At 32.2% G+C, this 15621-nt stretch overlaps 1 protein-coding gene across 9 annotated transcripts in view; it reads left to right on the top strand.

The window, feature by feature from the left end:
- Positions 1-15621, top strand: part of LOC100914224 — a 42130-nt gene that overhangs the window by 12152 nt on the left and 14357 nt on the right. For all 9 annotated transcript variants that reach the window (XR_004229765.1, XM_031939730.1, XM_031939731.1 and 6 more), the window contains 4 exons: positions 4682-4747; positions 12530-12601; positions 14818-14895; positions 15444-15524. Coding sequence is in view for 8 of the 9 variants with exons in the window: in XM_031939730.1 (XP_031795590.1) it covers positions 4682-4747; positions 12530-12601; positions 14818-14895; positions 15444-15524 (297 nt within the window). In the remaining variant the exon portion in view is untranslated. The remainder of the gene's footprint in view (positions 1-4681; positions 4748-12529; positions 12602-14817; positions 14896-15443; positions 15525-15621) is intronic.

Here is a 15621-nt window from a genome sequence, read left to right as displayed (position 1 = left end):
AATAAAATAGATTCTAATCCCAACCTAATAAGAACTTTGAACATAGTAGAAAACTGAATTGAAATGAAATTGAATTGAAATAATTTAAATATTTAATATAATGAACAGATGAAACTAGATAAAGCCTGTAATCAGATTATCTCTATATCAGATATGAAGATTAGCTTGTGTAAAAAAAATTAACTTGCACTAGAGAAAAAGTTGTGAAGATTTATAAGCCACAATTTCTAGGGTGATATCATTCTCTTGTAGTCTTTTCTGTACTTGTACAAGCATTATTATATATCTAACCCTGGTGAATGTACATATGGTTACTATTTAGAATGTATTTGTAGGCATATTATATGTGAGAAGAAGTTTATGTAATTTGAAGGTGAAGTATGGAAAATAGTTAATAGGTTTTAAAATTGTATTTGAAAGATTGATTTTATATGAGTGGATACAATGTGTGATTTATTTTGCTTTTTATATAGCCTACACTTTTATTTTAAGATAAATATATTAATACAGTGTTGCATTTTTAATATAAATCTAGTATTTTAAGAAGAAAAATGATTAAGTCTATACTTCATAGAATAATTTTGAATGTCTTTTTGTTGGTTGGATCCTCAATATACCTCTAACCCTTTTATCAATTTAAATTCTAGACAATTAAATTTAAATCTTGTCAATTTTTAAATTCTGGATATATTAGAATAATACAATATACATGTATATTTTATAACTACACACATGTATGTGTGTGTATATATATGTATATATTTATATGAAGAAAGAGATTGCCTACTAATTTTTTTTTTTTTTAAGATCAATTGATTTGGCTGCTCTAGCAAACAAAATTAAGCAGCCTTATAGAATCCAATAAGAATAAAGCCAAAATTGTAGAAATTTGACTATTGATGCATTTTTGCAAACAATTTTAGGAAATGGTTCAACTCTCTAAAATTTTATATTTTGTGATGAATAAAACAGACCCTTCACATCTTTTTTTCATATAGATAATCTCAACCTAACAAATCCATTATTTTTGCAATTTTATCTATATACACCACGGATATACATTTATTCTTTACTTGCATTTCATAATTACTTGATTGCTTATGCTTTCTTCCCTAGATTGTTATCTATCTGTTTTGCTCAGTTCTACCTGGAGTTCCTTTTTACATGAGCCATTGTTTCTTTGTCACTTGCGATATTTTTTTCTTTAACATGATTACTTTGGAGTTTGAGTACCATATTTCTTAGTGAGTTAAAACTAGATACCTTTCTATTATCATCATATGGATTCTATTGATTTTTTACCCTTTGAGTCTGATACTTCTAGAGAACTTTCTTCTTTGATTTCCTTTTTTTCTTTATTTTTCTTTAATATTTTTCCCCAATTACATTTGAAACAATTTTTTTGCATTTGTTTTTAACATTTTTGAGTTCCAGGTTCTCTCCCTTATACCCACGCACAATTAAGAAACCATATGTGAAGTTATGTAAAACATTTCCATAAAAGTTGTGAAAGAAAACGTAGATTTACATTATACACAGCAACAACAAGACTATACTATGACCAATTCTGATGGACATGGTTCTCTCCAACAATGAGAGGATTCAAACCAGTTCTACTTATTCAGTAATGAAGAGAGCCATCTGCACCCAGAGAGAGAACAGATTGTGGAACACAAAATAGTATTCTCATGCTCTCCGTTGTTATTTGCTTGCATTTTGTTTTCTTTCTCAGTTTTTCTCTTTTTTCCTTCTTGATCTGATTTTTCTTGTGCAGCAAGATAACTGTATAAATATGTCTACGTATATTGGATTTAATATATATTTCAACATATTTAACATGTATTGGACTACCTGCCAGCTAGGGGAAGGGATAGGGGAAAGGAGAGGAAAATTTGGAACAAAAGGTTTTGCAAAGGTCAATGTTGGGAAAATTACCCATGCATATTCTTTGCAAATAAATAAATACATTTTTTTAAAAGAAAAAAAATAGATCTCCTATCCTCAAGAAAAAATAAATTAAAAATAGAGAGATGAAGAACATTAGAGAATGAGTCAATCTGTATTCAGACTGTTGGGTATTAAGTGACTTGCCCAGGGTCACATAGCTAGGAAATGTGTCTGAGGTCAAATTTGAACCCAGGTCCTCCTGACTCCAGGGCTGGTGCTCTATCCACTGCACCACCTAGCTGCCCCTCTCTTTTTTGATTTTCAAAATCCCTTTTGAGCTCTTGCATGGGCTGAGCCTAATTCTTATTTTTCTTGGAGGCTTTGGGTATAGGAGCTTTGACTTTGCTATCTTCTGAGTGTATGTTGTGATCCTTTTTGTTACTATAATAACTTTCACTGATCAGAAACTTTTTTTGTTTTCTGCTCATTTTCCTTGCCTAACTCTTGGTTAAAGCAGAGTTTTGTTTCCAGGGTGGAGGGTGCATTGTCCTAGACTTCAGGAGTTTTGTGAAGCTGTTTTCAGAAATCCTTCCATGACCTGACTACAGTCACTCATTCCTGCCTTTTTTAAAAGAAAGAAAACATAAATCTCCTATCCTCAAGAAAAAATAAATTAAAAATAGAGAGATGAAGAATATTCTGCCCTGGAGTTGTAAGGTGTGTCCCACCTCCAGGGCTGAGGCTCCACTGGGACTGCACACCAAACTCTCACCCTGTTGCCACAGACCCTCTCCACTGACCTTCTGAGCCATCCCTGGTGTTCCTGGACTGAGAGCTCCAGTACTTGGGTCTGGGCAGGAACTGGAGCTAGGGCTGGGGCTGGGCCTGGGCCTGGGCCTGGGCCTGCACTGAGGTTGTGCTCTGGGTCCCACTCTGGTTTCACAGACTTTTCCTGCTGACCTTCCAGTTCCTGTTTGGTGTCTCTAGGCTGAGAGGTCTGGAAGCCACCAGTACTGCTGCTGTATTCAGAGATCAAGTCCGGGTCTGGGGCTGCACACTGGACTCCTACTTTTTCTGCTAAAATTCTAAGTTTCTTTTGGCTGGAAAATGTTCTAATCCATTTTCCTGGATGTTCTGATGCTCTAAAATTTGTTATTTAAAGTCATTATTTAAAGAAATTTGCAGCAGTTTCGGGGAGAGGCTGGATGAGTTCCTGCCTTTATTCTGCCATCTTGGTTCCGCCTCCCTTTCTTGATTTCCTTGAGCATAATTATTTATTTTATTGTGGTGGTGTTCTTTTTTTTTTTTTTTTTCTTAGCATCTTCTTTAGAGAAGCCAATGATTCTTAAGTTTTCTTTCTGAGTCCTGACTTACAGTAGAAAATGTACTTACTTTAAGGTCAGGAACTCTGTCTTGTCTCTGATGCTATCTATTTGACTTCATGCAAACTACTTATTGTCCCTGGCTTTCCCTTTTCTTATCTGTAAAATGAGAAGGTTGGACTCAAAGGTCCCTTTTAGCTCTAACCCTATGATCCTATCTTTTTTTTTTTTTTTTTTTTTTTTTTTTGAGACAATCAGACTTAAGTGACTTGCCATAGTTTCACACAGTGAGGCTGGATTTGAACATCAGTCCTTCTGACATTAGGATTTGCATTTTAACCACTGTACTACCTAGCTGTTTTTGATCCTATGACTTTAGAAGCAGTGTTACATTTCTGTTTTACATCATTGGTCTTGTGCTAATAATTTTTGTTGCATTATTGCATTTTGAGACCCATTTCCTTCGTTTTCTTTTTTAGATTATTTATTGCTTTGTTAAAATTTTCTAGCTTGTGTTCTTTTAAATTTTTCATTAAGAATTCCAATTTTGTTTCTTGTGCTCCAAGTCTTTAATAAGGCTTTCCAAGTCTGAACAGTCATGAAGCTATTCTTTTTCTTCTGGTTTTCTAACAATAATTAGTTAAGAATTATCATCTTCTTCTGGACATTTTTGCTGGGAATCTTTTATCTTCAAGTATTTTTTTATTATATTTATATGACTTTTTTCATTTGCTGATTCGTTTCTTAGGTTTTTTTTAGGGAAAAATTTCTAATTAGGATTTTCCTTTCTCTTCTTTTAGTTTATATATATTTTTACTTTTGCTCATTTCTTGCTTTCTTAAGTTTGATGAAAGGGATACAGAGTTCTTATTCAGACATCTTGCTTCACTTAGTCCCAATTCCCATATTTTACAGATGAGCCTTATTTGTTGCTGATATAATATGTCACTATTCACAAGTTAATGGAAGTACTTCTGAGTAAATTATATGTATCTTAAGAGCAAAAAATTTTAGAAGAGAGAAGCATCTTTTTTTTCCCTAGAGTTTCTACAATACATACGTTTAAATATTTTTTTTCATGAATATGCTAATTGAATCTAATGTAATCAATATGGTGGTAATTTTAAGCTGAAAAGTTTGTTCTCTAAGGATGAGACAACATAATATAGTGGACAGAGAAGTGGCTATGAATCAGGAAGACCTGAATTAAGATTCTTCTTCACTTTAATTAGTTAGCTATCTGATTTTGGGTAAGTCGCTTAGTCTCTCTGAGCCTCAGTTTCCCTAGGTATAAAATTAATATTATAAATTTTGTAGCACTTCAGAGTGTTGTTATGAGAGTTGAATGAAATATCTGTAAAATTCTTTTTAAGTTTTTAAATGTTATATAAATATCAATTATTCTTATTAATTTTATAATCAGAAAATTGTTAAAAGTTAATGATTAAAGTTTTTTTTTCCTATCCACCTAGAATTGACAAGAATCAAATCAAGGGAAACTCAAGGAAGTGAAGATGACCAAACAGAAATTATCAGTTGTAAGTACAATAATGTTAAAAGTTTTTAAACTATGTATTAATATGTTGTGAGATTTAAAAGTTCGAATTAGCTATCACAAATGATGCATGTGTTTTAGAAGTCAAATATAAAGGAACTTTAATAATATTTAAAAGCAGCAAAGAATAGACCTTTTGCAATAACAAAATCAGCATATAAGGATAATAACTAAACACACTACAGTTATTAATATAATAATCAGAATAGAAGAAAAAGAGAGAGAAAAAACCACTAATTCGGGGGAGCACCGACTGTGGAGCATTCACTGTGGCTGGGGAGTTCTGTGTTCAGCCTATGAGTCCCAAACTAGGAATGGTTCCAAGGCAGAGCATCTTCTCCAAGGATGAGACTTCAATGAGCCATTTCAGAGCATGGGCTTTTATGGGGTTTCAGACAAAGAAGGCTTTGGGCCAGGGATTTGGAATATAGATGGGTCAGGGGCTTTGGGCTTCGGTCCATCTTCTTGGCTAATGACCATGGGAATACAGATGTGTTAACTTATCAAGGAGATAACCATGAGGCGCTGCAAGGTTGTAATTAATGAATGACATACATGGGAGATTAGCCATTTCTCCCAAGTACTGTCCTTGAGTTTCAGGAAGCGCTAGTTTCTGAAACATAGATAAGCAGCCAAAGCATACATGATACATTCCTTGAGAAGTCAAAGTGAACTTTCCTTGAGAAGTCAATTAAAGGACAAGGTGAACTTTCCTTGAGAAGTCAACTAAAGGACAGAGTGAACTTACTCAGGAATAAGGAATATTCCTTCCTAACATTATATTAATCAAGAACTTTTTTATTGACATCTTTGTTTCATGAGTCAACTCTGTCATTATTAACCTTTGTTTTGCATCTGATTTTGAATACTTTAAGACTATCAGACTAAAAATTGAGCAAATGAGATTAAATTACAAATTCACAAAATTTCAGAACTAGAAAAGATATCAGAGGTGATCTGGTCAACTAGATTGAATTCCATCTATGACATTTATATATAGTCATTACACCTTTACTTAAATACCTCATTTGACTTTTGGAGCGTTCTAGTTGTTAGGAAACTTTTCCTTATATAAGGTTTTAATTTGCCTCTCATCAAGCTTCTTATGTTGTTCCTGGTAGTCTTCTGGGACTAAGCAGAACAAGTTGTGTCTCTTCCATTTATCAGGGCTTCAGATATTTAAAGAAAGTTATCTTATCCTCCCATAAATCTTCCCTTCTTCAGGCTTAATCACTCCAATTCTTTTAACTGATTATTATATATAGCATGACCTTGAGAACTGTCACCTTCTTGTTCTCTATCTTGGCCACCACTTCTGGATATTCCCTAGCTTTACAGTGTTCTTTCTAAAATGTGGCACTAAGAACTGAACACAATAATACAAATGGGTGCTGATTAGAAGAGAAGGGAAAAGGGAAGGAATAAGCATTTACATAGTAACTCTTTCCAGTCCAATCCTTATTTTCCTCAATGGAGATATCAATAGCCACACAAGTTGAGTAGCTCTGCCTCTTTTCCATTGTTGTACATTATCATTGTTCCATGCACCTTAAGCCACAGTACTATTCTTTCTGTTTCCACCCCCCACTTTCTTCACAGTAACTTGGAGAGGGGCGGAGGGGATGAGGTTGGGAATAGGAACTGCTGTTCTTAGTTTTCATTGATAATCATAGCTTCTTTTGAGCTTTAGCATTCCTGACTCTGATTATGAGACTGTCACACTTCTTAAAAATTCATTTTCCATCACCTGATATTTTCTTTTTCTATACATCTTTTAAAAATCTGAGTTGTTCAATTTATTTTTTTTTAATTTTTTAAAATTTTATTTATTTAATCAAAAATGTTTCTTTCTTTCTTTCTTTTTTTTTTTTTTGGCCAGAATTTCATTCTTGACAACTTTCAATTCCTATTGGTTGAAATATTTCTGTAGATTTTAAAAAAAGTATTATTTATTTTTTAAATTAAAAAAATTGTTTAAATTTCTTTCTCTAGCTTCTTTCCCACCCACTGAGAAGGCAACCAATATGATATAAATTATACATGTGAAATCATGTAAAACATGTTTTTATATTACTCCTGTCACAAAAAAAGCAAGAAAAATAAAGAAAATAAGAAAATTCTGCTTCAGATTGCACTCAGAATTTACCATTTCTCTCTCTGGAGATGGATAGTATATTTTATTATAAAATTCTTTAAAATTGTTTTGGGTCATTGGATCAAAGTAGATAAGTCTTTTACAGTTGATTATCCTTACAATATTGTTGTTATTGTGTATAATGATCTGATTTTTCTCACTTCACTTTGTTGTTCATGTCTTTGCACATTTTTCTATGACTATTTCCTTCACCATTTATTATAGTACAATAATATTCCATTAGTCATATACCACAATTTATTGGATATTCCCTCCATTTATAATTTTTTGCCATCACAAAAAACACTGTTATAAATATTTTTGTACATATAAAGTTTTTTTTTTTTTTTTTACTTTTTCTTAAGGGATATAGATCTTGTAGTGGTATTGATAGGTCAAAGCCCTTTGGGCTTTTTATAACCCTTTGGGCATACCTTGAAATCATTCTCCATTTTTATGTCTCTATTTTTCCACATTCCCCCCAGTATATGTCAGTTCTGATAAGTATGAGGCAATACTTTGCAGTTATTTTAATTTGCATTTTTCTAAATAAGTAATTTAGAGAATTTTTTTTACATGACTACAAATAGCTTTGATTTTTCTTATGAAAACTGCTTGCTCATATACTTGGGCCATTTATCATTTGGGGAATGGCTCTTATTTTAATAAATTTGATTTAGTTCCATATGTATTTGAGAAATGAGGTCGTTATCAGAGAAGCTTACTATTTTTAAATTATTACTTCATTGTCCATGGCACTGTTTAGCAAAATGTAATTTCCCTGATTATCTTTTTTAATGTGGGGTAGTTTTACTTTTTCTTTGTATAAAATCATGATTGCTATCCCTGCCTTGTTTTGTTTTATTTTTTTACTTCAGCTGAAGCATAATAGATTTTGTGCAGATAATTTATTTTAATTCTCTATGTGTCTGTTCCAAGTGTATTTCTTATAAACAACGTATTGTTAGATTCTAATCTACTCTTCCATTTTATTGATGATTTCATCCCATTCACATTCACAGTTATGATGACTTAACTGTGATGTTTATCTTCAACCTGTTTCTTCACTTATTTCCTTTCCCTCTCTTTTTACCCTGTTCCTCTTCAAAAGTCTGTTTTACATATGACTATTGTCTGCCTTATTCAGTTCTCTCTCTCTTTTTTTTTTTTTATCACTTTCCTCCACTTTCTCTTATCCCTTTCTCCTTCTACTCTCTTTTCTGTAACAGAGATTTCTTTACCCTACTAATGTGAATATATAGTTTTCTATCTTTGAATGAATTCTGATGAGAACAAGATTTAAGTAATGCTCACCACTCCTTCCATTTCCCCCTCCACTATAAAATGCTTCCTTGAATACATCCTTTATATCTGATAATTTTCCTCATTCTTTTTTTTCCCCTTCCCCATTCTCTCAGTGCATTCTTCTTTTACACTCTTTAATTATTTATTTATTTTAGAGCACACAGAGATAATCAACTCATACCTATGCCTTCCATGTATTCTCCTTTAATTGCCCTAATAAGGATAAAATTCTTAGGAATTACATGTATCTCTTTCCCATACAGGAATGCAAACAGTTCAACCTTAATAGATTGCTTCATGTTTATTTTTTTATGTTTCTCTTGAATCTTGTGTTTGGATGTAACATTTTCTATTCCACTCTGGTCTTTCATCAGGAATGCTTGAAAGTCCTGTATTTCATCAAATATCCATTTTTTCCCCTCTGAAGAATTATATTCTCTTTTGCTGGGTAGGTTAGCCTTGGTTGTAATCCTAGCTCTTTGCTTTCTGGAACAACATATTCTAAGCCTTATGCTCCTTTAAAACAGAAGCTGTTAAATCTTATGTGGTCCTGACTCTGCATTAAGATATTTGAAAGGTTTCTTTCTGACTGTTTATGATATTTTTCTCCTTGACTTGGGAACTCTGGAATTTGGCTATAATATTCCTGAAAGTTTTCATTTTGGCATCTCTTTTTAAGATACGATCAGTGGATTCTTTGCATTTCTATTTTACTATCTGGATCTAAAATATTGGGAAAGTTTTCTATGATACTTTTGTGAAATATTATATCTAGGCTTTTTATTTGATCATAAATTTAGACATTGTCAATCTACATAATTCTTGAATAATTTCTCCTCCATCCGTATTCCAGGTATTTTTTCCTAATGAAATACTTCATATTTTCTCCTATTTAAAAAATTCTTTTGACTTTTTTTTGACTGTTTCTTGATATTTCTTGGAGTTAGTAGGTTCCATTTGCCCGATTCTAATTTTTAAGGAATTATTTCTTCAGTTAGATTTTTGTACCTCTTTATTCCATTTGGCCAGTTCTGTGTTTTAAGGAATCTTTTTCTTCAGTGAATTATTATATCTTTTCTTCCACTTGGCCAGGTCTGGTTTTTAAAGTGTTATTTCTTAAGTATTTTTTTTTTTGTGTGTGCTTTTACCAAGCTTTTAATTTTCTTTTCTTTTAAAATTTATTTATTTTAAACTTGAATAGAAAATAGGAAAAGAAAAAAAAACTTTACCATGTGCACAGCAAAACATAAGTGAGAATTCAAAATATAAAAGAATAAATTTCCATTTCAAGAAAGCCTATATAATAAATACTCCACATTGTGTTTAGAACTATTCATCTTTTCTTTGCTTCCTTGTAGGTTTTCTTTTGTTCTCTGCTGTGTACTTTTTATTTTGTTATTTTCCCTCTTTCTTATCCCCCAAGAAAGTTACAATTAAGTGTATACACACATACATACATACATGCATACCTATATGCATACATGCACATAGATATCTATAATAACATATACATTCATATATAAATATATGACTGTATTATACTTATATTATACTACTCTCTTTCTCAAAAAGTGGATAATACCATCCTTCAAAAGTCCAGGTTTTCCCATATTTTTCTAACTCTACCACTCATCATTTCCTATACCATAATAATATCCTAGCTTTATACTGTCTGGTAACTTTAAATAGTCTAAAATTATGATTAATATGATGGACATATAATGTAGTTTCCCTATTTTTTCTCTTTTGATTAAATATTTTTTAGTTTAACTTTTTTAGTTTAATAAATTATATTCCTGTTACATTTGTGTTATCTATTCCCTATCTCTCCTGATCCGTATACCTATATAGAATTAAGATTCTACCTGTTACTTTGCCCACCTATTACTTAACCTAACTCCCCTCCCATTATTAGACATTTCTGGGTGTGTATATTTGTATATCTCTCTTTAATCCATTCCTGATTAAAGTAGGGCTCCAGAAGGAGCAGTCTTCCTCCCTCATCTGATTCTTCAGTGTCAGTTCTTGAACCTCATTTGTATATGATCATTACTGTTTTTACTTTTTCCTACAAGGTTTTGCTTTCTAGAATCACATTATACTCAGCTCTACCTCAGTCTTTTAAACTGCTCAATTACTAATGATAATCTCAGATATATGATTTATATTTCCACATATAAAACATATCTGGCTAGTCCTTGTAATTTGATATTTACTTTATATTTCTCTTGGATTTTATATGTCAAATTTTCTATTAAGTTCAAGTCTTTTTGCAACAAAATCCTGAAAGCTGAGCATTTCTTTGAATGTCTTTTTTTGTTTTCATTTAGGATTATAGTTAACTTAGCTGGGTATGAGATTTTTATCTACAACCCCAGTTCTTTTGCTCTTCAGTATATAGTGTTCCAAGACTGAACAGTTTCTTAATGTAACCACTGTTAGGTCTTGTGTGATTCTAATTGTGGCTCTGCTGTATTGGATTTTTTTTTTCTTGTTGCACATAATATTTTCTCTTTGATCTGGGGGTTCTGGAATTTGGCCGTTATGTTCTTGTAGGTTTTCTTCATAGGATCTCTTTCAGGTGGTGATTGAGGGGTTTTTTAATTTCTACTTTTCTCTCTGGTTCTAATACTTTAAGATTATTTTATTGAATTATTTCTTGTATTATTGATTGTATCAAGATTCTTTTTTTGGTCATAGATTTCAGGTAGTCCAATTCTTAGGTTTTTTTGTTCTTGATCTGTTCTATAGATCTGCTGTTTCTTTTATGAAATGTGTCTTACATTATTTTCTGTATTTTTGTTCATAAAGAACAAAATTTTATTATTTCTTGGTCTCATTTTTTAAAAATTTCAATTACATGTAAAGATGAAAATTTGGAAACTAACATATTTGTAAGATTTTGAGTTATTCTTTTCATCCCCTCCTTTTCTTAACCTCCTCTCTCCCTAGGAAAGTAAACAATCTGATATAGGTTAGACAAGTTTCCATATTAGTCATGTTATGAAAGAAAATAGGACAAAAGGAAAAAATCACAAGGAAAAAAAGCATACCAGAAAAAAAGGTGAAAATAGTATGTTTCCTTCCCACATTCAGTCTTCATAGTTCTCTCTCTGGATACAGATTGCATTTTCTATCCCAAGTCTATTGGAATTGTCTTAGGTCACTGTATTGTGAAGAAGAGCTAAGTCTATCATAGTTAGTCATCACATAATCTTGCTATTACAGTATACAGGGTTCTCCTCTGCCTTGGAACTGTGATCAGATCCCCTTCTTTCCTAAAATCACAAATGCTAGTGCTTCTTATGGTTTTGGAACTGCTACCAGGGCCCCTGCTCCTTTGTGATCAATCATAAGCACGCTTCTTCTCTCTGGAACTTAGATCCAGAATTTTGACTTAGAACTTCTGTATGAGAACAGAGTTGCCAAATAGCACCACATCCTGCAGCAAGTATCAGTAAAGGGTCCATGTAAAATTTTTTTCTTATCAGTTGTCTGATCCCCTCTGGGCTGAGAGCTCCTGAAGCTGCACCTGTACAGCCACCTCTCCTGCCAACCTCCTAAAGTTGTTTTAGGATGGAAAAATGTCTCAATCTGACCTTTTGTTGCTTCTGGTGTCCCAGGATTTGGTTTAAGCAATTATATTAAAGTTGTTTGGAGGGAAATGTTGGGAGATTTCAGCTGGGTTGCTGCCTCTACTCCGCCAACTTAGTTCTGTCTCTCTTACAGATTTTCCATGGAGTTCTAGAAAGCCTTTCTTTGAACCATTGAGAATCTGTTCTCTAAAAATTTATGGTATATTGAGTATCCTTTTCTCTTTTCTATTATGAGAATAAAGAGTATAATGAAGACTTTCCGTCCAGGTATCCTCATCTCTGCTATTTTATTAACTAGTTCTTGACTCATCACTTCCCTTCTTATTTTGAAGAATGAAGTTATCAGTGAGGAAGGCATAGTTTATTGTTGCTCTGCTTTAGGCAGAGACAGAATTCCAACAGATGTCAAGATTTCCTATTACTAGAATTGAAAATCATCTAACATTTGCTATATGATTTCATCAGACACATGAAAATCCTTCTTTTTACTTTGTTTTCAAACATTCTATGCTGAGTCCTCACTGTCAATATGCTTGCAATGTGTGTAAATACTAAAATGATTAGATGAACCTTCCAGAATACTGAATTTTGTATTTTCAAAAGAAAAAATGAACAAATTGAATAAATGGGGAAAAAAAAGAAATGACTCATCCATTTCCACACTTTTCACAATAGGCTTATTTAAAGAGTTTTTTCATTATCAAATTGACTAAAAGTCCTAATTTTGTAGGGCATGCAGAGGATGATGCTGAAAAGAAAATTTCTTTGCCTGACCTGTTTCCAAGCCAAGTTAATCTAATTAGTAAGTATATAATAGTCAACCTTTTCAAAGTATATTAAGAGAGAATTTTTTTTTAGCTCATTAATGTGTCAAAACCTTGTCATTATTTTATTTTGAAGGTGTACCTTGAATCTTTGATAGCTAAAAAAAATTTTTTTTTAAATTGGGAATCCTATATGTCCTTCAGATATGGTCAGAAAGTCATCAGACTGAACCATGCACAAAAATGTTCCTTATTAAAATAATCATTAAATCTTACATGCTCAATTATATGGAATAATTATACATACATACATATATATATATATATATATATATAAATTTTTTTTTTGGTCCAAAGCTGTGATTTCATAAATATAGAGAGCCCCTGCTGAGAAAGTTCCTTCTAACAGGACAGAGCCAAACTGTGGTATAATTTGGAATCTCAGAGAATTGCCTAGGATACTGAGCAGTTATATAGAAGCAGCTACATGGCCCAAAGCATACAGATGGCCCAGTGAATAGAGTCCTAGGCTAGGAGTCTATTAGAAGATCTGAATATAAATCCAGCCTCAGATATCTACTAGCTTTATGATCCTTGCATTTCATTTAATCTTTATCTGCCTCAGTTTCCTCAACTCTAAAATTGGGATGATAATAGCATGTACCTCACAGGGTCCTACTGTGAAAATCAAGTTGAGATTCTATTTGAAAAGTTCTTAGCACAGTGCCTGTCACATTGGAAGTGCTTAAAAAATGCTTGTTCCCTCCCACCTCTTCAGCCAAGGTGGAGGTAGGAATAGAACTAAGGTTTTTCTGATTCCAAGATCATTACTCCATCCAATCCTCCATGCACCTCTTGACTTTAAGAGCTCTGTCCAGTGCTCCATGCTATCTCTCATCATATGTATTCATAAATTTTAAAAAGTGAGGACAGACCTTTCTGAGTGCTCAGTTATGTTTTCAGAAGGGAAAAAAGATAGACAAATAAAATGAGGAAATACTTGTCTCAGCTTTTTCAAGAATAGTCATGTTAACATAGTTTACTTTTGTTGGTTGAACCAAAGCATCTCATATGTAGTTCAGGAAAAGGGAAAGGTCAAAGATTGCCTTTAGATGAACTTTAAAGAGCTATATAAAAGCCAAGTTAGTTTGTTCAAGATGATATAGTCACTACTACAACAAATATCTTTATTTCTTTGATTAATAAATGTGAATTTTAATCTTTAAGGTTTACTTTGACAGAAAATGTCCCCAGAAGAGTGGGAAAAAATGTGTGTTTCTCAGCTATTGACTATAATCTCATACTTCAAGCTACCCATGAAAATCATTCCTTTATTGTTAAGCTACTTGCTAGGCTCAGTTGTATCTCATTGTCATAGATCTATAATTTAAAATAAAGAAAAGGATGTTTCTATATTTTTCCAAAATTTTGACAGGATGTATTATAAAATATTTGTAGCAGCTCATTTTGTGGTTGCAAAGAACTGGAAACAGAGAGCATGCTTATAAATTGGAGAATGACTAAGTTATAGTACATGAATATGATGGAATACTATTGTGCTATAAGAAATGATGAAGGGGATGGTTTCAGAAAAACCTGAAAAGAACTGATGCAAAATAAAACAAACAGAACCAGAAGAAAAATTTGCATAGTAACAGTAATGTTGTAAATACATTGAACTGTGAAATACTTAGTAACTTAGTAACACAATGTCCCATCACAATTTCAAAAGACTCATGATGAATAATGTTATCTACTCCAGATAGAGAACTGATGGACTCAGAATATAGATTGAAGCATATTTTTCTAATTTCTTTTTATTTTCTTTTTTTTTAATATGACTATTGATGAATTTTTTTTTTGCAAGACTTTATTATTCATAATGGGTTTTATATTTCTCACCTTTTAAATAGAAAGATGATGGAAAGAGAAGAGAAATGTGGAACTGAAAAAGAAATAAAGTAGAATAAATAAAAGAAAAAATTCATCTTAATATTTTATAGTTATCTTGTTCTCTCATAACAATTTATTCTCTCATAACAATTTAATTAACAATACACATCTACATGATGTGTAGAATTTAATCCATTTACAACTTGGAATTGGGTCTGTGACTGAGAACACAACTATAGAGTTTAAGAAGAGAAAATAACCAGTTGATAAATGAGCAGGAAAACATTTCATTCTTCTCCACAGTTTTCACAGTTAACTTAGATATTTTTCATGTTAAATAAACAGTGACTTTTTCTTGTAGATGAGGAAATAGTTGGTGAGTCTCAAGGCCAAAGAAAGGCAGATTTGGAAAGGCAAGATATTCAGCATGGTACAATTAGTAAGTATATCAATAAAATCCTCAATAGTTTAAAAGATGTTAAGCAGAAGAAGTTTGTTCTTTGGTGCATAAATTAATACCACTCTTATTTTTCATTAAAGCTTAATATTTTTCTTTGGTTTAGAATAACCTTAGAAAGATAGAAGGAAATTTGACAGTGATGCTTTTCCAAATACAATTATTTCTGAGTCCAGAGATGACAGGTGAAAATCTTTCTCATGATATTGCACCTATAAATTTGCTTTGCCTTTGAAAGCCTAAGAAAACTTGAAAGAAAATAATTGAATATACCTATTTCAGGTGATTCATAGAATTCATAGAATATCTATTCACAACTTAGAAATATTAGAGAGACATATGTGGCCAGGTACTTGGTTACAGATTTTTAAGAAATAAACCAACTGATAAAAGAGGGGTGGAATATTTAATCCTTCTCCAATTATCACAGTAGATATATTCAGACAGATTTCCCCTACTACTGTCTTCTCCCCACCCATCCTACCTCTCTAACCCTGGTCTACTGAACTCAGAATGAATATTTCTTGCAGCCAAAACAATGGGTGAGTTTGAAGGCCAAAGCCTTTTGCCAGAGTGGAAAGATCAAGATAGTCAACCTAGTACAACTAGTAGTAAGTATGATTTTAATATAATAACACAGAATATCATATATTCACAACTTAGAAATATTAGAGAGGCTTTGTTTGGATACTCAGTTAAAGTCTTTTA

This window comes from Sarcophilus harrisii, chromosome 5 (genome assembly GCF_902635505.1).
Source record: "Sarcophilus harrisii chromosome 5, mSarHar1.11, whole genome shotgun sequence".
Lineage (NCBI taxonomy): Eukaryota > Metazoa > Chordata > Mammalia > Dasyuromorphia > Dasyuridae > Sarcophilus > Sarcophilus harrisii.
The sequence above is the reverse complement of the archived record's forward strand: the minus strand, read 5'-3'. Positions and strand labels throughout refer to the sequence as shown.